This window comes from Haliotis rufescens, unplaced genomic scaffold, assembly GCF_023055435.1.
Source record: "Haliotis rufescens isolate VD_foot unplaced genomic scaffold, xgHalRufe1.0.p SCAF_5, whole genome shotgun sequence".
In the NCBI taxonomy this organism is placed as follows: domain Eukaryota; kingdom Metazoa; phylum Mollusca; class Gastropoda; order Lepetellida; family Haliotidae; genus Haliotis; species Haliotis rufescens.
In genome coordinates this window covers 21,348,309-21,373,382 of record NW_025964223.1, presented here as the reverse complement: position 1 = coordinate 21,373,382, position 25,074 = coordinate 21,348,309, and the positions used below count along the sequence as shown (strand labels likewise).

Genomic DNA, 25,074 nt, shown 5'->3' with positions numbered 1-25,074 from the left:
TGATTACACTACAAGTGACTAATGTTTGCATTTCTTTCCGACTATGCACCACTCTTTTTTACCTTTATAGGTTTGAATAAAGATACAACTTCAGTCAACTTCAGTGTATGCATGACCAGATCGTTTCATACATGTATCTAAATACATTTTGCCAGGGCTACGGTCAAACTATTCCCAATCATACATTTTGTACCCAACTCTTGAGACCTGCAGTGTGGTACCCAGGATACTTACGGATACTAAATTTGGACTCGTACCAGCCCTAGTCTGCACAAAACATTAAACGAATGTTCACACACTTTCAAAGTCATAGCATGTTTAGTTAACAAGGACTACAGGACTGTGTCGCGTGGTTTGTATTTTGTTGTATGAGGAGTCACCAATAAATAACTTATGGTCTGACCAATATTATTTCTTGTTTTACTGGCTTCCTCAGCTGAATGTTGCTCAATTATGCAGCAAAAATAATTAAAATCATTTACAATCCAGATTATTATTTCATGACATACTTTTAAAGGTTTTGTACTGTTGGCTACAGTTGACTTTTGTACTATAGGTTTATGGTTATTAACTCATGATAGATAGAGTCTAACAGTAACTGTCAAATATGAGGTAGGCGGGAAATGTCCGATCAGCCAAAAACTATTTTCGGAACCCTGTGACAGACCGAATAGCTTTTTGAGTCATCTATGAAAATTACATGACCATATTTTTTTAACTGATGTTGATGACGGGCATAAAAAAAAGTGCACCAATATAATGAGTGAGTGGTTTTACGTCACTTTTAACAATATTCCAGCAATATCACGGCTGGGTACACCAGAAAATGAGCTTCACACATTGTACCCATGTCGGGAATCGAACCCCGGTCTTCAGCGTGACGAGCCAACCCTTTAACCACTAGGCTACCTGACTGCCCCAACAATATAATGAAATAATTATAAACCTAATATGTTTTTATGGGGTTTTTCAGGTTCATAAGGTATTATGAAGTCTATAATTGTGTCGTGTTACCATTTCTTTGTGACCATTTATAACAATTATTGCCAGCCCAACTGTCAGAGACAAATCACCATAGACACAAGTCTGGAATTTAATCTGACATGTTAATTAGATATATTATTTTCATTTAAAGGTCAGGAATTACATTATTTTGCTTTACAAATAATCTAGGAAAGAAAAATAACCATATTTTCAATCAAACACAGAATATAGTGTAACTTCTTTTGTTTTGCAAAACGTAGGGTACTGGGTAGGACCGTCCACAAAACAAGAAATAAATTGGTCATACAAATGATCTGAATAATGTGTTCCTAAGGATGTAGAATCGGCACTACCGAAGTCCTATCCTCCCTTGAGGCAAGTCTAGGGCAGAGCTACATTGTGGAGGAGGTCCATGACTACAGACTGGTCTCCACAGCCAGCCAGTGGGGGGACAGTGTGGCCCCCGGCGGACCACGATATCAACACACTGACATGATGATGCTTGACACAATGGAGGTTGGCATGAAGGGGGAGGAAGATGATCAGTATTTCTTCAGTGTCTTGCGGATCAGTGCCATTCTCTGAAACACAAAATGGAGGTCATAAACAGATACTGTTGAGAAAAAAATATCTGAATATCAAAATACCAGCCTACTTCGGCAAGGGTGGAAACTGGACTTTTATAGTCAGTTAACTCCCTTGCCTCGGGAACATGATTGACTGGAGGGTTTTCTCAAGTTGGCGAACAACTTGTTTCCTCAGCGTCCTCACCTGTTTATGAGCCTCTGTTACAGCTGCCTTCTTGAACGGGCGGATCTCCTCCGACCCGAACCCAGGCACCCACATGTTCCAACTTCTCTCTGTTGACAAACAGTGCAAATAGATGAGTTAGAGAGTATATGTTGCTTAATGGATCAGTCAGCAATAGTCCTGCTATGTCACACCTATATCAGCTCGTGACACCTGCATTGATATACTGTGACACCTATGTTGATATACTATGACACCGAGGTTGATATACCGTGACAACCATGATGACATATTGTGACACCTATGAGTGAGCGAGTTGGGTTTAAATCCGCTTTAAACATTATTCCAGTTATATCACGGCGTGTCAGGTTAATGTGGGAGGAAAGCCCTAAGTGATGCAGGTCTCAGACGTTTACCACTTCGGTGTAGCCCATGAGCACAGGTATGGTGCTGACAAACCTAGGAACATAATCAGGATTCGAATCCACAATCATAGGTTTCTGGCGTGCCGAAGGGCGGCGCCTTAGACGACTGGGCCACCCGTGCCCCCGTGACACCTATGTCAATATACTGTGACATCTATGTCGATATACTGTTACGAGCATGATGATATACTGTTACGAGCATGATGAGATACTGTGACAAGCATGTTGATTTTACTGTGACACCTATGCTGATATACTCTGACAACCATGACGATATACTGTGTCAACAGACCTAGATAGAGCTGTACATCCTTTACTTCTAGGGTGTTTGACTTGCGGTGTTTGGCAATCTGGCATGATACACTGACAACATTCTTGATGAAGTCATCAGTGAGTGAGTGAGTGAGTGAGTTGGGTTTAACGCCGCTTTTAACAGTATTCCAGTTATATCGTGGCGTGTCAGGTTAATGTGGGAGGAAAGCCCAAAGTGATGCAGGTCTCAGACGTTTACCACTTCGGTGAAGCCCATGAGCACAGGTATGGTGCTGACAAACCTAGACCCAAAATCGGGGCGAACCAGGATTCAAATCCACAATCATAGGTTTCTGGTGTGCCCAAGGGTGGCACCTTATACGACTGGGCCACCCATGACCCCGTGACACCTATGACAATGTACTGTGACATCTATGTTGATATACTGTGACACTTGTTGATTTTCTGTGACATCTATGATGATATACTGTTACGAGCATGATGATATACTGTTACGAGCATGATGATATACTGTGACAAGCATGTTGATATACTGTGACAAGCATGATGATATACTGTTACGAGCATGATGATATACTGTGACAAGCATGTTCATATACTGTTACGAGCATGATGATATACTGTTACGAGCATGATGATATACTGTTACGAGCATGATGAGATACTGTGACAAGCATGTTGATTTTACTGTGACACCTATGCTGATATACTCTGACAACCATGACGATATACTGTGTCAACAGACCTAGATAGAGCTGTACATCCTTTACTTCTAGTGTGTTTGACTTGCGGTGTTTGGCAATCTGGCATGATGCACTGACAACATTCTCGATGAAGTCATCAGCTATCTGAAGAAGAACCTGCAACACAGCATGAGTTATCATGGTAACAGATGACACTAGGCACAAAGACTGTACAGAAGAAACATGCCTTCACGTGTTTAACAGCTAATCATTCATGACATACTCTCTTTACCATGTTTACTAGTCATCTCTTTACCATGTCTAGTAGTTATTGACAAAGTGATGAAATTATAATTCAATCATCTGCAAAAACAGAAAATCCAGAAATTAAACGTTATTTTAAGTTTGGCGGTTGAATTCTGTCAAAATGCAAATAGAAATTGGAAGAAAATGTTAAAATAGTAATTGCATGGTTAAAATAAGTTCCACTTAGGAAGCAGATCATTCTAACAACACAACACTACCTGATGTTAATGCTTACCATACGAACAACAAAAACATGTGAAAACACATGGCAAGTCTTCAAAATACAACTGCCTTAGGTCTTCAGCAACACATGCTTGCCGTAAAAGGCGAATATGTTTGTCATAAGAGGCGACTAACGGGATCTGTGGTCAGGCTCGCTGACTTGGTTGATGCATGTCATCGATTCCAATTGCGTGGATCCATGCTCCTGATATCAATCATTGGATTGTCTGGTCCAGACTCGATTATTTACAGACCGCTGTCATATAGCTGGAATATTGCTGAGTGTGGTGTTAAACAAACAAACCAAAAAAACATACATGTTTTGTTACATATCTATCCCTGTAATTAGAACGAAATCTTCACCAATAGACATACAGCCGGAGCAGGCAGGCATGAACATTATTTAGCATTACTCACATCTTCAACATCATCATCGAGCTGTTCTAGAGGGTCCACCTCCTTGACCAGCTCCTGCAGGCGGCGCTTGTCCAGCACACGACCTTCACCCCCTGATGCTCCATTAGAGGTTGTTGCCTGGGCAGGCAGGGGGGCGGGACGCAGGTTCTGGGCGGTCTGGGGGATTGCTAACATTGGGGAGATTGTTGCAGGGCCCATAGAGTTGTCAGGCAGCTTGTTGCTACTCATCATCTGCAATAACTGTTACATAAACATTGGTATCAATACCTGTTACATAAACATTGGTATCAATACCTGTTACATAAACATTGGTATCAAAACCTGTTACATAAACATTGGTATCAGTACCTGTTACATAAACATACTGGTATCAATACCTGTTACATAAACATACTGGTATCAATACCTGTTACATAAACATACTGGTATCAATACCTGTTACATAAACATACTGGTATCAATACCTGTTACATAAACATACTGGTATCAATACCTGTAACATAAACATACTGGTATCAATACCTGTTACATAAACATACTGGTATCAATACCTGTTACATAAACATACTGGTATCAATACCTGTTACATAAACATACTGGTATCAATACCTGTTACATAAACATACTGGTATCAATACCTATTACATAAACATACTGGTAGCAATACCTGTTACATAAACATACTGGTTTCATTACATGTTACATAAACATACTGGTATCAATACCTGTTACATAAACATACTGGTATCAATACCTATTACATTAACATACTGGTAGCAATACCTGTTACATAAACATACTGGTATCAATACCTGTTACATAAACATACTGGTATCAATACCTGTTACATAAAGATACTGGTATCAATACCTGTTACATAAACATACTGGTATCATTACCTGTTACATAAACATCGACCCTCACAAAAATAATGTTGTGCAATATACAACGAGTTGATAGAACAATGTTTTATCTTGAAGTAAACCATGCCTCATTCTTCATTGTTCTTTATGATTTATAGCTGATTTGCATAGCTGTCTTATATTATAAAATAAAGCAATAATAGACCAGGTTATGGCTAAAATACTTGGATTTGAATCTCACGCCAACCGCAGTATTTACTGTTTATCAAGTACTGTCAAGTCCGCAACCTCCACTAAAGTTGAACAGTTAGGCAAGTGTTAGCATTGTTAGGCCATGAAAAAAATCTAAATAATGATTCTCATAACAAGCTTATTTCAAAAGGACACCCACTACTTTTCAGTAGCCAGAAAGTTTTTATCAATGGGCATAGTTAGAAAATGACTTCTGTCAAAACCCAGAAAATACTGTCATTCATATATGTACAACATATATCAAACTTTTCACATGACATTGACAATGCCAATTTATCGATCACCTTGAAGAAATGGTACACATGGTATTTATAATATTCATGTAAAGAATAAACATCTTAAAACTTTTCATGGCTTTCAGTGGGTCCATTGTCCCCACCACTACCAAACACAATGTCAGAATGTGACAAAAAGACCATACCTTCTGTTGCTCCAGCTTAGCCCTGTGGAGATATGATGCGAGTTTGGACAACTCTTCCTTCTGATGTGGAGCGTGAGGACCAGGACCATAGGACTGCAAGACACGGAGGAGAGTGAGGGTCAACAAGGAGTTCAGGGATACTCCACAGTGGACATAGTCCCGGGACTGGGCAAAGTGACCTACCTATCTCGTGGTTCTCATAACCTGAGCCTTTTGTCTGGTACAAGACCCTCATTATTCTTTGTTTCACACACATTTAGGGAGAAATCTTTCCAATGACACTTGTACTCGGATCATGATCTTGTCAAATATATTACCATATTTGTCATATTAAGCACCCTGTTCCAATGAGTGCCTTCTGACCAACTTTTACACCATTTTACAGATGTTTTACTGAAAACTTCAGCATTTAGGGCTAGATCTACATAATTGCTTTGCAATAATTACGAAAAATTTTTATTTTCATTGACGTCTGAAGTGAATTAGTTCCATTCTGCTTCGTCTCCGAAACAAATTCAACTCCTTGCTTATGATTTTAATAAGTGCCCTTTGTCAATTTCCTACTTGCCCAGGGTGCCTAATGTGGTGACAATTGTAACTATTTTTTTAACTTTCCAAATGATTATGGTTTACATTGTTTTTATTAGTTCATACAGACTGGCACACAAGACCAGGTTCGACATTCTACCTCTACCTGAAGTCATGTAGCATTCAATATCAAGGCAATCATTAAATGAATTTGGTCGACAGAGTAATCCAGTGAAGACACTTGACTTAAGGACTGTGGATTGCTACTTACAAATAGTGCAATCGAGTTGATCCACTGTGCTGTTACCATGGTTACACCAATTTGTACTTCAAAAATCCATATGGAAACTTTGGAAATAATAAAATCGCTAAACATGATGATGATGATTATAATGATGATGATGATGATGATGCATTCGTGACCAGCCCGTGTTATTCCAGGACAAGCCGAATAGCGACTCGTGCCCCTCTCGTGGCCATTTTTGTGACCAGGTTCTGTCTTAGCGCAAATGGGCATACCTAAAACAATTGTCAACTCGTTACGTAATGGTTCACATATATTTCCCCATATATTATATATATTTCAGATGCAATTTAAAGCACATCGGGACATGCGGAATTATACAGTATGATTAAACACATTTAACTGTGTCTTGGGTATATTTTTAGATGCAAGACATATGTAAAATCAAAATTATTTCTGAGGGATTCTTTGACGAAGAACTTGAAATCATACGCGCATTCTGATTGGTTTGTTGTATTTTTGCACATAACATTCATCGATAGGGGGGATGAGTCTTTTTGCAGGTTACGGAAAGAGGCGAGTGGTGACGAATGGATGATGATGATAATGATGATGATGATGTATGCGAAACATTGTTAACATATGGTGATGATGGAGGACTGGGCATGAATCTTTCACTGCAATTGTAACTTAACCATCATATCCATGGTAACCATTATAACTGTGCATAAATCTTCACGAACATGACAAGCATCTTTTGTAAAGAGGGACTAAGCTCCACGGTCAACATTGTCAAGTGCCCATTTTCTGAATACAAGGTACATAAGGAAGGTCTAGAAGTTGTAATGACATCATATGATGGTCTGTGTAATTAAGGTTATCATTGATAGTTTGAGTGATTATGACATACATATTAAACAAAGTTAAAGTTGGCAGGGATTTATCAAGACCTGCTCAGAGCAGATAATCGGCCCCATGTCTGCAGCAAATGATAGTAAAAATTTCCAATTTGAATTTAAAATTTCCCAATTCCTCTGAATTTATGAAAATACGGATTTTAAAATAATTAAATTTGAACATGTTGAACAATATACTAATAATGACTTTGTCCCAATTGGCTTGCCAAGGGTACTTAGTTTGGAATCCTCAATAAATCCCTGGTTAGCCATGTTAGCAAGCAAAGAAAGTGGATAGAAGATGCTAGAACTGTAAATTTCCCCGAGTCTAGTCCCCCTTTCAGACATAATGATAACTATGACAGTACATCACAGACACACACAAAAGAAAAAATATTTCAAACAACATGAACAAAACATAACAAACACAAAGAGACATCAACAGTGCTACTTGACAAGCTGTCTCCATTTCATACTCAACAACAGGGCTGAAAAACATACACTATGACCATGATATGATTCTCTTCATGTCTTCCAACTCATGATTATTCATGATCTGGATGTCATGGCAACGATGATGATGACGAATGAACAAAACAGTTTGTTTGAAACCAGTGCCACCCGTCACCACATACCGCTATCTGACTTTCCACTTGTCTAATGGTGTCTGCAATGCTTGGTTTAGGTGGCGCGCCTGACGTAGGGGGCGCCACTGTGGTACTTGGAATACCACTACTTCCACTAGGTAGGCAATTCATGCTGGGTGCATCACTCATTGTCATACATTTCATACACCTTCCATATCAGATAGCATGCTTCTTCTACAACTGGAAAGGATTGTTCAATGTTACTATGAGAATCAGGGTTAGTACTTCATACATAAGCTTGTAAGCATAGACATTGTGTGTTAGTGTATCACAGGTAAGGAGAATCACTGGAAGTTGTTAAAATTATACTTCAGCAGTATCAGGAACTAACTGGTATGACACCGATTTAAACAGTATTTCAGCCATATCACATCATGTCTGCTTATTAATGGATGAACGCCCAAAGCGCCATGGGTCGTTGAAATTTACCACCCACAAGCAATAACATGGTGCTGTAAAAACATGGATGGGCAAATCTGGGATTTGAGTGAGTGAGTTGTGTTTAGCGCCGCTTTTTAACAGTATTACAGTTATATCACGACGTGTCAGCTTAATGTGGGAGGAAAGCCCGAAGTGATGCAGGTCTTAGACGTTTACCACTTCGGTGAAACCCACGAGCACGGGTATGGTGCTGACAAACCTAGAAACATAATCAGGGTGAACCGGGATTCGAACCCACAATCATAGGATTCTGGCGTGCCCAAAAGGGACGCAACTCTGCACAGCGAATCACGGCGCCTTAGACGACTGGGCCACCCGTACCCCCCCCTGGGATTTGAACCCAAAGTCATAGAGTCCTGGTTTAGTTTTCACTAAGGGACACAACTCTCCTGAAGAAGCTGGGCCACCACACTCAACCAGTAACATCAACACAGAACCATAGTTTCATTCTACATGTTGTAGGCTTATCAGTCAAAATGGTGGAATAAGAGGCTGAAAACAAAAAGCTATTGATTCCAAGAAAATGATTTCTAAACATGTGGCTGCTTTTTATTTTTGTGTGAATGAAAGTGTACTGCCCAGGAGTTTGAATTTTAGGAGAACAGTCATACGTGTTAAATGAAGCAAACAGAAAATGCTTGTATCACTTTCTTCTATGGCAGAGATGCTATGCATTCCAACTATAATATGTTAGTTAGACCGGTCATTGATGTTAAACTGATAAGCATAAGTGAAGTAGTATCCAGCAGAGTTATACCTTTAGGTTGCACTGTCCTATATTTTGATACTGTTCCTACAATTCTGGTATTTCTACACTAGTTTCACATCATGCTTGTTGTACATGTAGCAGTTCTTACCTGATGACAAACGACATGATCATGATGATCACAGTTATTGCCTTCTAAGTTACATAAATCAACGACTGTTCTTATAATCAGTATAAATCATGAAACTGTGAAAAGGACATCCATGGAACATAGCTATCATCCTACAAATGTCTACTGATTACTACTTTGTTTGTTACTTAATGCCACACTTTGCAATATTCTCATCACATGACAGTGATTTAGTGAGTGAGTGAGTGAGTTTGGTTTAACGCCGCTTTTAACAGTATTCCAGTTATATCACGGCGTGTCAGCTTAATGTGGGAGGAAAGCCCGAAGTGATGCAGGTCTTAGACGTTTACCACTTCGGTGAAACCCACGAGCACGGGTATGGTGCTGACAAACCTAGAAACATAATCGGGGCGAACCGGGATTCGAACCCACAATCATAGGTTTCAGGCGTGTTCAAGGGACGCAACTCTGCACAGCGAATCGCGGCGCCTTAGACGACTGGGCCACCCGTGCCCCCTGACAGTGATTTAAATAAGACATACAAACCAGTGTCTGATACTGTGACGATCGGAGTACAATGATGCACAATCAACCAAGTCACTATGGTCACCAAGCCAGACCACCCAATCCATTAAATCATAGGCTGCTGGAGACCTATTAATATCCTGAATCCCCATGGGGTCATGATTAAGACTGGTGACAATCCATTTAAAGTAGTAATTTGTGAAATAGTCCTTATTCCACTCACTCTTTTGTAACATAGCTGCATCGTGAATTTCTGTTAAAAACCTGGGATTGTCCACAGCAACATTTGCTGTAGACCTAGGGCAACGGTTGACCTCTTCAAACTCCTAGATATGACCCTGTTTTCTTTTGAAAAGGGTGTGTTGGTTGAATATTTTAATAAAGGTCTGCATTGTTATTATTGTCATAAAGCGGAAATGAATGTCCTGTGGATTATTTTTTCTGATGCTTCAGCACCTGAGAACAAAGAATGTTTGTTCAGCCTAATATCTATAAAGTAATCAAAAGCAAATCACACAGTTCATGCAAGCGCAATTTCATGATTTACAGAATACATAAACATGATCAAGTTTAGGACAACATTGTGGTTGGCATGCTGCTTCAAGCATTACATAAAATATCATGTTTGAGAAAGTATGAGACACTTCTCACAAAGTATGGGTTCAGTGAGTGAGATGGGATAATGCTGCTCTGAACAATATTTCCGAGATATCACAGCATTTCAGCTTGATGTGGGAGAATGCCATAAGGGATGAAGTTCAATGCATCATCTCTTTGGTGAAACCCAATCGAATGGTATCAAACGCCCAATTCTGTCTGTCCCAGTGTGAATGATAACATGTGAGTATCAGAGTAAATACTGTATGGCTCAAAACCTTATCTGGAGATGTGTCAGAACATTATGTTTAAAAAACATCTTACAGATATTAGAGGATACAAAGAGAAAGTTAGTGGTGCTGACAATATTGATGTTCCTCTATTTTACTGTTAATCTAAGCATGTTGAAGATACTGCAATAGTCTACAGTGAATCTCATATGATCTAGACTAGGTCAAGCAATATATTTCAAAATATAACTTAAAATAAATACTATCTTATTGACATATGTATAATAAGCACATGCATATAACATAAGACATGACAAAAAATGCAGGCGATAAAGTTAAATATGAAATAATCAGTACATTTTCACAACAGCTCTCTCGACACAGCTACCGACCAGCCGCCATCTTACGAGTCTCTGCCGTCAATGGTATTAAAGACTTACGACATTTCATTTTCTAAAGGTATCTGTAATATTGAAATAATGATAATGACACGTATACTTCTCGCAACAAGAAGACAAAAAAATATTGGAAATTGTGATGGCGAAAGAAAATAAAGGCAAACTATATGTAATTTTACGACAATCGTAAATGTATTCGTTACTTCCTTTTTAAAGTTGCTATCATTTTGCGACTTTATGAGTACACAATGTTGACGTGATTTGATTAAAATCTTAACCTGTGTGACAGTGGTACAGATGACACATGTTGAGTAACAACGCATGCCTGACGAAATGGAAAAAGCGCCCAAGCCAAACATGAATTCTTCCGCTGTAAGTCTTTCCATATTCCGTAGACACTCAGTTTTCGCGCACATTGTAAACATCATAACGCAAGACTGCAGTTTAACGAGCGCGGACCGAGTTTAAGATAGGTCACCCTTTCCGATCACACACCCGGGGCATACACCCATTCAAGATCCTTGGGGTTGGGCACACCTTGCCAGTCAAACTCCCCTTACCGTCCTTATGGTTAGGTATGCTTTGACCCGTGAAGATCCGGGGTAAAATAGGTCTTCAGCAACCCATGCTTGCCGTAAAAGGCGACTGTGCTTGTAAGAGGCGACTAACGGGATCGGATGGTCAGGATCGCTGACTTGGTTGATGCATGTCATTGATCCCAATTGCGTGGATCGATGCGCATGATATATATCACTGGATTGCCTGGTCCAGACTCGATTGTTTACAAACCGCCGTCATATAGCTGGAATACTGCTGAGTGCGGCGTAAAAACAACAAACAAACAAAATAAAAATATGTTTAAATCATATCAGATCTAATATGTAAGATGTAGGTTGTGAGAGCCTTGGTCACTGATTCTAGTATTAATACTGCTAGTATTTTGTTTGACAGCTGATAGATTTGAAAGCTGAGCTGTACCGGAAGCAGGAAGAGTTCAAACAGTTGAAGAATACAACAGGAACGCGAATCAAAGGAAGAACACAGGAAAAGGTAAGTTGAAATTGATGTCAATACAGTAGATCCCTATTAATTACATACTATATTTATCAGAAGAAGTCTTTCAAGGACGGCTAGGATAAGATCCCTTTTTGGCCCACAGTAAATGTCAGATTGTATACATGGTATAGTTACCGAAAACTTTGACATATTGGTCTGAAAGTTATCATGTTCAAGTGACTGATAACTAGCCTTCATTATCTAACAGGGGGGCACGGGTGGCCCAGTCGTCTAAGGCGCCGCGATTTGCTGTGCAGAGTTGCGTCCCTTGGGCACGCCAGAAACCTATGATTGTGGGTTCGAATCGCGGTTCGCCACGATTATGTTTCTAGGTTTGTCAGCACCATACCCGTGCTCGTGGGTTTCATCGAAGAGGTAAACGTCTTAGACCTGCATCACTTCGGGCTTTCCTCCCACATTAAGCTGACACGCCGTGATATAACTGGAATACTGTTAAAAGCGGCGTTAAACCCAACTCACTCAATCACTCACTCTATATCTAACACCTTTAAGTTTGGGAATTGTGGCATGATAAACTCCATAAGATGAATTCTAAGATGAGTGAAAAGAACTGATTTTATCATGTTTATAAACTGGGGCTGGCTAAATCGATGGTTATATTCCCCTGTCACGAAGTGGAAGGGGATATAGGAACTGGTCCGTCCGTCACATTTCGTTTCCAGGGCAGAACTAAAAAATGATAAGAGATATCAAAGTAGACACAATTTATTGATAACATCTTCTTTAATTACTGTAAAGGCGACATTTCAGTATAGACCCTCATACTGTTGTCAAGCAAGGCTGATAACGGTATACATGGTATAAGCCTTGCTTGACAACGGTATAATGATCCATACCGAAACGTCTCCTTTTCAGTAATTAAGGAAGTTGTTATCCATAGATTGTGTCTACTTTGTAATCCGTCAACTTCTAAGTAATGCCTATCAAACAATCCATGAGAAATATCTTAACCAAAGTTGGCACATAGATAGGTCTAATGGTAAACTGGTGCCTTTTAATAGTTTGGGATTTTTCTAAATTGTATTTTTCGAGTTTCCATGCCAACGACTTTGATTTAGACTGAAAATGGTGGTAGTGCTCATTTTCAGAGCAGATCTCGAAAACCGTACACAACCCAACATGTCATATTGGTGGGGGATATGAGTATTTCATGCTTGTTCATATTGATTTATCAATATTTATTTGTTGAGGAATGTCATTGTGTGTTTACTGGCTGAAATACATATGCAACTAATGTATGACAAATATCACTAACATCAGATATAACTTTGTCTATTTTGTCTACAATAAACACAGAAAGCTTTGCTTTATTGAGCATGTTGGGTCAAACATGCAAATATTTAGATAGAAATTGCGTGATTCATATACATTTCCACAGAACAGATGACACTGTGCCACCATGTTCTATAGTGTATATATATGAGGAGTAACATGTTTATGTAATGTTATCCAGATATCCAGAAAAAAACACAAAACACAAGATTGACAGGTGTGCAAAAAGGTGTGGCCAACATATGTAGTTCAACATGGCCATCTTAAGGGTGTGGCCAACATGTGTAGTTCTACATGGTCATCTTAAGGGTGTAGCCAACATGTGCAGTTCAACATGGCCATCTTTAGGGTGTGGCCAACATGTGTAGTTCAACATGGCCATCTTAAGGGTGTGGCCAACATGTGCAGTTCAACATGGCCATCATAAGGGTGTGGCCAACATGTGCAGTTCAACATGGCCATCTTAAGGGTGTGGTTCACTTGTCCCCAGACAACACCTGACCTGTTCAGTCGGAAGAACAAGGGCGTGTTGGAGCGGGCACAGCGGGACCTGGAGGAGAAGGTGGAGGAGGAGGATGTGCTCGTCAGGTCAAGGTGAGGTCATGAACACGTGTAGTTCTTCTGAAAACATGTACGGGGCCTCGTGATAAGGTACATTGTTTTATTAACATAAAACAACTGAAAAAACTTCTATGAGTCAATTTTTAATCGCAAATGATTACAAAAACATGTTCATAGAAAACTCATTAACAAAAATTAAATTTTACTGTTTATTGTAATATTGGTAAAATATTGAAAAGTCCTTACAGCAGCCACATTAAAAAAAACAATTTATGGCCATTATTCATTAATTTTTGTTCAAAATGTAATGGAATTTCTTATATGTTTGTCTTGTAGTGGAAGACATGTACATGATGTATACATTTTTTGCTGTGTATAAAATTTTGAACTTGAATTCACCTTTGTGTTTTGAACATGTTCATAAATTTTGAAAATGCATATTTGGCTCTGTGAGCTTCTTTTTCTCAGAAATTGTTGGACCGAGGAAGCTGAACTTTGGCATGCATGTTGCTTCTTAGGATGAAACCATAGCTGTGGTGTGGATCGATGCTCATGATGTCAGTCATTGGATTGCCTGGTCCAGACTCGTTTATTAACAGACCGCCATCATATAGCTGGAATATTGCAGAGTGTGGCGTTAACAAAAATACAAAAAATCAATCACCCAGTTACTGGTTCTTCTACTGTCGTTCATTATTGTAATGCAGTACTAGTCACGCTGTCTGGAATACTACCATAATTAGCAGTCAACATACCTCCAAGCTGATCCAGGGAGTAAAACCGACTAATAAGTCCAGTTTCCAGCCTTGCCAGACTAGGCTGGATTTATGGAGTTATATTTCTTTGCATAGACCAATCAAAATCTGGTAACAATATCAAAAACTGGTTCATTAACATGGTGACTGTCGTACAGTTTTCGGTTGACCTGGGTTTTTTTTACAATAAAGGTCTTGATTATCAATCAAATGAAATGCAAGTGATATGTAAGATGGAATCAGTAGGAGGGACATATAAGGGACATAACTTGTAATAGCCTCTGGTAGCGCTACGATCAAGCCACGAAATTCCAGCCTAGTTCCACAAGGGTGGAAACTGTACTTTTATTGTCTTATAACTCCTTTGCTTTGGTAACATGTCAGGTGATCATTGCAGTGTTGGATTTGTTGTTAGGTGGTCGTAGGTCATTTCCATTCATAGCTTGGTCCTCAGTCACACGTTCAAGTCATGTTAATTGTTTGTGTACCTGAGTTAAACATTATGTTACATTCACCTGTCTTGTTCTGTCATTTAACAGAAGAGCTTTAGAAGCCAAGGCCAAGTTGTATGACAAGATCTCTTCCAGTTCTGAAATTCCTGGTAAGTATTTTATAACCCAAGACTTCATTGTTTCAGATAGGTATAGTATTATAATCACCAAAACAGTGAACACACAATGTCATTTAGAAAGTGCTGAAATGTAACAAATGTTATATTTGGGATAATACTTTCTGATTAAAGTACAGATTCTCGTACTTTTTTGGTTGACTCCCGTCTGGGATTCAAAGCCACACTGCCAGAAAGTGTTATCCCAAATATAACATTTGTTGCATCAAAACAGTTTACGAATTAACTGCCTGCCCACCTGCCCGTGGCTGGTAACTTTCCTGTTGGGCTGCATGAAATTTTCCTCCACCTGACCAACTGTCTGGCAGATTATTTTAAGATTTTAACTTACAAATTCATTTTTTTCATAACTCCTCATACATTCTCAAGTAATTGTTTGCATAATCTCAACTGAACCAAGACAAGATTTGTCTTTTATATTTCGCGATTTTTCAGTACTTATAATGCCTGAAGGCGGGCAGGAAACTTTGAAGATGGGCAGGCAACATCTATTGGTCACCTGCCTGACTGTCTTGCTGGGTTTTAAAAAATTTTCAAGCACTGCACCAAAACAGAATAACATTGCTTTGATGTATTCCAGAGGAAGATGGCAGTGGAGTGTTCCTTGTTGATTTCCAGAAGAAAGTTATTGACAATATTGTGGAGGCCAGAGACAGAGAGTATAGCAAGGGGAGACAACTCCCTGCAGACAACCAGGATGAGGAAGAGATGCTTTCCGACACTGTTCCTCCACCATCCGATCCTCAGGAGGAGTGGTAAGAAGTTTAGGGAACCGCCATGATAACTTCACAGAATGCTTATTTAACCATAACCCAAGGATCTGTAGACAACGATACGAAATCAGGGACATTGTTAAGCAAATAATGCAACACAAGCCCCACCCTAACTTCATGTATTATCAGCCAATCAGCAAACAGTAGTCGGCTCTGAAAACATAAACGCAAATAAACATGCCTGGTTAGCCAATCAAATGCCAGGGATTCTCTTGTAATTTATTCTTGGCTGCTTTAATCATGTTATGTTATTTGCCAAATAATGGCTGACGTATCTCTGCGGTGCTCCATGAAAAAGTTACTGATATTGACTTGTCTCTTCATCTGTGTAGTCAATATTAAAATCATTCATAGGGAGCAGCACACTGATACAGTTACCAGAGCTACAAAGGCAGAATTGTCTCTTCTCTATGCATGTTGACCAACTTCAATACTTGTTGTGCCACAATATGATAAGGCCAAATGACAGGAGGGAGACAAGATCTGATTGTAAAACTCCAGATTGCTAAATTATGGGAAGACATGTCTAACATCATGATCATTTTCTTCAGTGGGATATATCTCCATTTCTATCTTGATAATACCCTGAGTTTTGAGTCCTGGGGACTGCCCTGTCTTAATATTCAGGAAAACATTTTTTTCAAGCAGAAAGATCATTTTTACCAGTCGAGTAAATGTATGGAGGGCTCAATTTTGAAATTAGATCTGTGCCAATCTCACATTCAGACAGCCATTTTGATTGGTTGTTGAGCTCATGAGCGACTGATTTTGATATTTTGATGATATTTTTTATCAAATCAGAAATGTAGTTATAATACACTGGATATTCATGAATTGTGTAACGTGCATGAAAATATACCGAAAGCTTGCCTCCCTTCGCTAGGGTGGATTACACAGACTCTTTGGGCAGATCTCGGCGCTGTATGAAGAAAGACTTGCCACAGTTGATCCAACAGGACAAGGACATGGCTAAAGTCAGAGGGTAAGTGACATAATAAGTGTCATAGCAATGGTCGTACCTTCCTGGTAGGGCTGGGATGTGTAGCGCGGATACTCGGGTCAGGTGGGCCCTGAGTAGGTCCCGGGTACCCCCAGGACTCCCCGGACCCGTGGTTAGTCATATGATATGATATATGGTTAAATGACAATAACAATAAAACTCCATGGTTATACTAGTACAAGTGGCTAATGTTCGCATTTCATTCTGACTATGTGCACATTCCTTCCGACTTTTAAATGTTTGAGTGAAGACAAAGCTTTAGTCAACTTCAGTGTGTGCACGATCAGATCGTTTTATACAATATCTTAACAATTTTTGCCAGGCCTCTGGTAAAACAATTTCCAATTGAACATTTTGTACCTATCTCTTGAGACCTTCAGTGGGTACCCCGGTAGGGTCGGGTAATTGGGGTTCGCGTACCCATCTAGTAAACAGGGTAAATTAGGACTCGTCCCAGACCTACTTCCTGGCCATGTTACCAATCACAGCTGGCAAAAGTAACTGCTACAAACATAAAAATTCACAAAACTAATTCATTAGCTTCATCAACCTCCAGTGACGTCATCCTATTGTTCTCCAGTCAGGTTAAATTTCATAAACAGGGATGTTGTAATGTCCCAAGGATTTTATACAATATACCAGGGATTTTATACAATATACCAGGGATTTTATATAATATACCAGGGATTTTTTACAATATATCAGGGATTTTATAGGATACTCCAGGTTGTAATGTGGTATAATTTCCCGGGTATTTTATGCAATATACCAGGATTTTATGCAATATACCAGGGATTTTATATAATATATCAGGGATTTTATATAATATACCAGGGATTTTATATAATATACCAGGGATTTTATATAATATACCAGGGATTTTATAGGATACTCCAGGTTGTAATGTGGTTTAATATCCCGGGGATTTTATGCAATATATCAGGGATTTTATATAATATACCAGGAATTTTATACAATATACCAGGGTTTTTAGATATTTAAAACCTTATCCTTGGGATGAAACCTCAGAGCTGACACACCTTCGGCTTTATCCTGTGGATGCAGGATGCATATCTTAAGACCCCTCGGATGTGCTTTATCCTGCAAATAAGCATGATAAGAGACCCACAATTAATTATTCTGAGAAGGGTGGGAAGCAGATGTCTGTTAAACAAAATCCCTGTTGCTGAAACCATGAATGAAATCTGAAGTGGGGTGTCTTGCTTTGTGCTGCAGTTTTGCTGCAGTTTTGCTGCTATTTGTGCATTTGTCCTCATAACATGCTATAACAATGAGGTGGCATGTCTCAAAACCCTGTACCTCAGAATGTGGTTTTGTATGTATTATTGGCTAGTAACTGCTGTTGAAATAGACATAGAAAACTGTGTTGTTGTCTTGACCAGTGCTGGTTGACTATGCACCTTGATACTTTGTAGGGAGGACTCAAGTCGACCTCCTCCCCCTGAGGATGAGGACACACCGTCCTTGATGTCCAGCGACATGCATCGTGAGCTGCTGAGACAGAAGTGGGAGAAGGAAGAGCAGGAGGCCCTCCAGCAGTCAAACATACACTACGCTAATGTCCAGTTTGATGGTCAGTTATCAGCAAAGTAAACATTCTATTTTTTGTCTGATGCATTACATGGCTGCAAGAGAGATCTGCTGGATTCAGGTTTTGGTGTTTGAATCGTACCCCAAAGGCTGTGCAGAGTTGCGTCCCTTAGACATGGTGGAATCCTTGGATCTTGGGTTGGCATGTCAGATTCATCCTGATTAAGATTCTTGATTTGTCAGCCTCCGCCCATGCCCCTTGACCATACCTTTACCATGAGTCTATGGCATCAGTTTCAAATCCCAGGACCCGTGAAGATCCGGGTTAGAATAGGTCTTCAGCAACCCATGCTTGCCGTAAAAGGTGACTATGCTTGTCGTAGGAGGCGACAAACAGGATCGGGTGGTCAGGCTCACTGACTTGACGCATGTCATCGTATCCCAATTATCGGGATCGATGCTCATTATGTCTATCACTGGATTGTTTGGTCCAGACGCGATTATTTACAGACCGCCATCATATAGCTAGAGTGCGGTGTTAAACAACAAACAAACATCAAATCCCAGATTTGCCCACATTATGATCTCTGGTTTTACAGCACCATGTCATTGCTTGTGGGGGCTAAATGTCATTGACCTGCATTGCTTAAGGCTTTTCCTTCATGGTATTAAGCTTGGATTTTCCTTCCTCATTAAGCTGACATGCTGAAGTAGATACTGCTCGAAGGAAACTTTAGTATCCAAGAATGTTTTTTAGGGTGCTTGAAGACCAGTTCCTGCAGATCAGCCTTAAGTTTATTGTATTCCAATCAGGTCTTGAAGGCTTCAGGTAGGGAATTTCTAATTGCAGCTTTTTGTTTGTTGTAGAGATCCGAACTCATGGAGTTGGATTCTACCAGTTTGACAAGGACACTGACAAACGTCAGGAACAGATGGACACACTGAACAAGCTGAGGGATCAGGTCGGTAAAGTAGCTTAAGTGAGGGCATGACTGTATTAGCCGTCCCCGTAGGAACCCTCTTTCGAGGAATAAGCACTGGAGGCAGTTTTCAGTTCCCAAGACTACCTCCGTGGTCTGGTGGATAGAGCCTCTGCCTGGTGAGCAGAAGGTTGAGGTTTGATCCCCAGTCTGCTCCTACCAAGAGACGTAAAAGATGGTACTTGTTGTTACCCTGCCTGGCGCTCGGCATTAAGGGGCTAAAACAAGGACTGGGCGGCTCGGAGTCAGTATACTGTGGCAGAGTCAGTTATCCATGTAAAACTGTGTCATGGTATCTCAGTGGGCTAACACTATTAAACCGTCTTTAGTCCAACCAGTACGAGCTGCTGTGAGTGGTTGCGTGAATCTTGATGAACAAGAGTCAACAATATCAAAACTAACTTGTCAGTCTTGAAATAATCGAGTCAGGGGCCAGCAAAACCAGTGGTTGATAGCATGAGAAACAATCACGAACATAATCAGCCAAGTCACTAACTGTAGACATCTTACACTCATGAAGATCGGGTGGTCAGGTTCGCTGACTTGGCTGATGCATGTCATCGCTCCCAATTGCGTGGATCGATGCTCATGATATTAATCACTGCATTGCCTTGTCCAGACTTGATTACTTACAGACCGCCGTCATATAGCTGGAATATTGTTGAGTGTGACGTTAAACAAACAAATAAAACAATCAATAATTATGAGGATGCTACATCATGGCTTCATGTTGCTTCAACTGACCTAACAATGCGCAAATATTGGAAAGTTGTAACAATTTGAGTAGTTAGCTACTGATGTCATTGTGTTTGATACTGTCATAGACGTGGTAGCTGTGTATTGCAGACGGTAGATGAGCGAGGTCGTCGAGAGAGGCTCAAGGAGAAGCGGAAGGCCATGTTGGATGCTCGACTTGCCAAAGTCAAACAGAGACGCAGGCTGAAGGAGGGGGCGCCACTAGCGGAAGAGCCAGGTGACTTTTATAATTAACAGGCCTGACCAATTTGTTTTCTTATATTACAGCCGACCCTATCTAATTTTTACAAAATTAATCATGAATAACTATGGTGTTTGATTGAGCATTAGCCTTGTTTAGCAGCTGTTGTTTTCTAGAAGGTAATAGTGTATTGTTACCCATTGGAAGCAAGGCATTTTGTGATAGGGTGGTGCTGATGGTGAGGGGGTGAGGGGGTGGGGTAGGGCGCCTAATGGTAAAAGTGTTTGCCTGTTAGGTTTGATCTAGGTGTCCCCAGTGTGATGTGGATTGCTTAAAAAAGTGTTAAACACCACTCCTTCATTTGCTTTAGGCTTAAAAAAATAAAAGAATTGGTTCTCAGGCAATGACTTTGGAAAATATAGTGCAGGCGGGCAGATGCTTTTTTTTTTTGCTTGTTCAAACTTGTATGTAACCAATTAACAATTGTGTATCATCAACTTTGGAAAGGGCCTCCCTACATAAACAAACATACAAACTTCCATTGCCGCCATTACCAAAACACAAGACTCGCAGTGTGCATGTAAAGGGAAGTAACTGTGTGCTATATTTGATTGCATTGGTTTCAAGTATTAGGATTTTTTTATTTTTTGGAAAATGTAAATAGAAACAAAACGTGCAGCAGACTTTATGATAATGCGGGCAGTGCCTCATCACAAAATGTTTCTTCGTAAGATGATTGGCAATGATAAGCACAACATTATTTGTTTTCAGTTTGGCTTTTGTATTAGCTGGAGGACTCAGATGTTCAAAATTCTGTGCATCAAGTACTCAGTAAAACACTCACAAGTCTGAAAAACCATTATGGTTATTGACATTGTAAAATACGAACATTATCATGATTATCAATCATTTTCTACTCTCTATGCTGTGACATGATACAGAGGATAACGTGAGTTTCTTCTGTGACACTGAACCTGCCTTATTGACTCAATGTGGAGAAAGACCTGTGAAAATCCGGGGTAGGAAAGGTCTTCAGCAACCCATGCTTGCCGTAAAAGACGACTATGCTTGTCGCAAGAGTCAACTAACAGGATCGGGTGGTCAGGCTCGCTGACTTGGTTGATGCATGTCATCGTATCCCAATTGCGAGGATCAATGCTCATGATATCAATCACTGGATTGTCTGGATTTTTTACAGACCGCCATCATATAGCTGGAATATTGCTGAGTGCGGCGTTAAACAACAAACCAACCAATGTGGAGAAAACACAACAAAACTGAAGTTGTTCTAATAAATATTGATGAAACATAACACATCTATTTCACCGATCTGAATTCCACATTTTTTCCAACTTGGAATTAACAGAAAAGGTATTGATGAAGAAAAATATTCACATGCATTGAAACGATTTCTGGGATACAATCCTATTTAGCAACATTTATCAACCAATCAGATTGCAGCACACGCTCCCATCCATTTTACAAAGTTTTATGAAATTAATGTCACAGATTCCTGTGAGACATATTCCTATAATGACCCATATTTGAAACAATCTGTTGAAGCCACTGAGGAAGAGATTGGTCCCAGGCTGGAGGAGATGCTCTCCGGACAGAGATGTAAACCAGAGAGGACGGAGGTGAAACAGGAGAACCCTGAGGTTGAGCCTCTCAAACGAGACGACAGCTGGAAGAAGGACGCACCCGAGAGAGAGTGGGACAAGGGCAAGGAAAGTGAGTGTTACATACACCAGTTCTATACTGATCGTAGTGTTTGTGTGAGTGTTGCATATTGGTTTTAGACATACACCAGTTCTGTACTGATCGTAGTGTTTGTGTGAGTGTTGCACATTGGTTTTAGACATTCACCAGTTCTATATTGATCGTAGTGTTTGTGTGAGTGTTACACATTGGTTTTAGACATACACCAGTTCTGTACTGATCGTAGTGTTTGTGTGAGTGTTACATATTGGTTTTAGACATATACAAGTTCTGTACTGATCGTAGTGTTTGTGTGAGTGGTTTTAGACATTCACCAGTTCTATACTGATTGTAGTGTTTGTGTGAGTGTTACACATTGGTTTTAGACATACACCAGTTCTATACTGATCGTAGTGTTTGTGTGAGTGTTGCACATTAGTTTTAGACATACCAGTTCTATACTGATCGTAGTGTTTGTGTGAGTGTTGCACATTAGTTTTAGACATACCAGTTCTATACTGATCGTAGTGTTTGTGTGAGTGTTGCACATTAGTTTTAGACATATACCAGTTCTATACTTATCATAGTGTTTGTGTGAGTGTTGCACATTGGTTTTAGACATATACCAGTTCTATACTGATCGTAGTGTTTGTGTGAGTGTTGCACATTAGTTTTAGACATATACCAGTTCTATACTGATCGTAGTGTTTGTGTGAGTGTTGCACATTAGTTTTAGACATACCAGTTCTATACTGATCGTAGTGTTTGTGTGAGTGTTGCACATTAGTTTTAGACATATACCAGTTCTATACTTATCATAGTGTTTGTGTGAGTGTTGCACATTAGTTTTAGACATACCAGTTCTATACTGATCGTTGTGTTTGTGTGAGTGTTGCACATTAGTTTTAGACATATACCAGTTCTATACTTATCATAGTGTTTGTGTGAGTGTTGCACATTAGTTTTAGACATACCAGTTCTGTACTGATCGTAGTGTTTGTGTGAGTGTTGCACATTGGTTTTAGACATATACCAGTTCTATACTTATCATAGTGTTTGTGTGAGTGTTGCACATTAGTTTTAGACATACCAGTTCTATACTGATCGTAGTGTTTGTGTGAAGGCTGCACATTGATTCTAGACATACAAATTCTTTTCTGATCGTAGTCTTTGTACGAGTGCTGAAATTGAATGATTGACGTATATTTTCTTTTGTCAGAAACCCTGGCATTCAAGGAAGAGAGATACTTCTCACAGCGTCGGGATGAACGGCTGAACGAGTTCGCGCCACCTTCTGCGTACTTTGACTCTCCTCCAGTCAGACAACCACCAAAGACTAAATCTGCCTTCGGGAAACCCTACAATATATCCAACACAGACTTAAAACCCAAAACTGTTGTGTTAACCAGAGAAAGTATTCAAGCTAAACATCAACCTCAACCAGAGATTGTTGATGTAAGTGCAATACCTCTACCAACTAACATCAGAAAAAGTGATTGTACATCGGAGGATAACAAACAAGATGCTATGAAGACCAGCATGATTTCTAAGGCCCCAGGTGCACCTCCTGGCCTTGCCCCACACGTAGACTTCTCTGTACCTCCCCCGGGGTTCCAGCCACCTCCCCAGTGGGGCCCCTATCCTTCAGTTCCCCCAAGCTCGTCAATGTATCCTGGTCATGATGGTTTCCTGTCCGGGTCAGTCATGGCAGGGGTAGGTCATCAGTTACCAGACACCTCAGTTCCACCCCCGAACACCTTTATCCAACCACCTAACTCCTACGTCCCACCCCTAAACAGCTCAGTCCAACCACTGAACACCTCGGTCCCTCCTCCGAATACCTGGGTCTCGCCACCTGGTGTCTCATTAGGACCTCCAGAGTCGACACCAGCAGATGCGACAGAGGAGCAAGCAGACGCTTCAACTCCGTCTTCATACCCTATACCTCACACCCACAGTTCAGGAACTTCTGGAGCAGATGTGATGGAAAAACCTATTTTCGTACCCCGGACAGCGGTTCTGGATACCCGTCTAGTCCAGAATGAGGACAGTGAGGCCCCAACCGTGTGCGGTGGTGTTCCTGATGTCCTGGCCCAGCCCTACCAGCCCGGCAGCTTCATGGCCGCCCTACAAGCCCAGCATCAGGCCACGGAGGACCTAGCTACAGCATCACGCGAGAAGGCACACTTCCGAGGTGGACCTGTCATATATAAACATGAACCAGTTGTGACGGTCACTGAGAAGGCTGTGGTAGAATCAGAGTCTGTGTCATGTGAACAGTCGACTGAAGATGTAGTCGCAGCCTTCTTGAAACAGATTAAGGACAAAGTGTGACCATGTGATAGTTAACTGTAACTTATTGTCAAAAGAATAAAATTTATGAAATACCTGAATGTTTTGCTAAATGAAGGCATCGTTGTTTTCTGTCTGTCTTCACTGATTTTGTCAGACAGAAGAAGCCTGATTGTTTTTTTGTTTATTTCGTATCACGGTTCAGCAATCCCAGGTATATCACTCCAACCTGTAATAATCAAACCTGACCCAAGCAAACCAGTGGTTGACAGCTTGATCAACGTCCCTATGCGTCCGGGTAGGAAGACACACAATCAGCCAAGTCTCACCCGTTACAGCCTGTCCATACTATCTTGACATCAGCGATTACCAAATGGTAAACCCCAAAACTGATGGTGCTTACAGACCCAGGATCATACGCTTCATCTCTGACTTGTGGCTTATGTCGTGCTAAGGCTCATGGGTACAATATTAGAAGCCCATTTTTCTGCTGTGATATTGCTTGAATATTGCTAACAGTTGCGTAAAAAATACTCTCTCACAATGGCTTAAGAAAGAATATCATTTGCCTTCATTTGTGTTTTATTTACAGAAGAACAGTTCTTATATCAA

The 25,074-nt window shown here is 40.3% G+C and overlaps 2 protein-coding genes across 3 annotated transcripts; one reads left to right on the top strand and one right to left on the bottom strand.

Annotated features, from left to right (window-relative positions):
- Positions 1 to 375: 375 nt before the first annotated feature.
- LOC124112097 (transcription initiation factor TFIID subunit 12-like) lies at positions 376 to 10,955 on the bottom strand. 2 transcript variants are annotated; one of them, XM_048383663.1, is made up of 8 exons: positions 10,898 to 10,955; positions 7,900 to 8,091; positions 5,597 to 5,689; positions 4,061 to 4,300; positions 3,236 to 3,292; positions 2,452 to 2,509; positions 1,756 to 1,844; positions 376 to 1,565 (listed from the first exon to the last, which is right to left on the bottom strand). In XM_048383663.1, exons 2-8 carry the CDS (start codon positions 8,053 to 8,055, stop codon positions 1,527 to 1,529), a joined length of 732 nt encoding a protein of 243 aa, XP_048239620.1. In that variant the 5' UTR covers positions 8,056 to 8,091; positions 10,898 to 10,955; the 3' UTR covers positions 376 to 1,526. The 2 variants fall into 2 exon arrangements, with proteins under 2 accessions (XP_048239620.1, XP_046328015.1); XM_046472059.2 differs by lacking the exon at positions 2,452 to 2,509 and having other exon boundaries at positions 3,178 to 3,292.
- A 186-nt stretch (positions 10,956 to 11,141) lies between these two features.
- On the top strand, positions 11,142 to 24,559 carry LOC124112106 (coiled-coil domain-containing protein 174-like). The gene is made up of 11 exons (XM_046472071.2): positions 11,142 to 11,310; positions 11,890 to 11,988; positions 13,778 to 13,881; positions 15,143 to 15,204; positions 15,812 to 15,986; positions 16,888 to 16,986; positions 18,441 to 18,598; positions 19,423 to 19,517; positions 20,382 to 20,508; positions 22,036 to 22,203; positions 23,390 to 24,559. Exons 1-11 carry the CDS (start codon positions 11,260 to 11,262, stop codon positions 24,502 to 24,504), a joined length of 2,253 nt encoding a protein of 750 aa, XP_046328027.2. The 5' UTR covers positions 11,142 to 11,259; the 3' UTR covers positions 24,505 to 24,559.
- Positions 24,560 to 25,074: the final 515 nt, after the last annotated feature.

Coding starts and splice junctions, on each gene's coding strand:
- LOC124112106 (XM_046472071.2), top strand. CDS start 11,260: ATGCCTGACGAAATGGAAAAAGCGCCCAAGCCAAACATGAATTCTTCC. Junction 11,989..13,777: donor AAGGAAGAACACAGGAAAAG/GTAAGTTGAAAT, acceptor ACTTGTCCCCAG/ACAACACCTGACCTGTTCAG. Junction 18,599..19,422: donor CGCTAATGTCCAGTTTGATG/GTCAGTTATCAG, acceptor TGTTTGTTGTAG/AGATCCGAACTCATGGAGTT.
- LOC124112097 (XM_046472059.2), bottom strand. CDS start 8,055: ATGAAATGTATGACAATGAGTGATGCACCCAGCATGAATTGCCTACCT. Junction 4,301..5,596: donor CTAAGCTGGAGCAACAGAAG/GTATGGTCTTTT, acceptor TTTATGTAACAG/TTATTGCAGATGATGAGTAG. Junction 1,845..3,177: donor GGATGTACAGCTCTATCTAG/GTCTGTTGACAC, acceptor GTTTGTCAACAG/AGAGAAGTTGGAACATGTGG.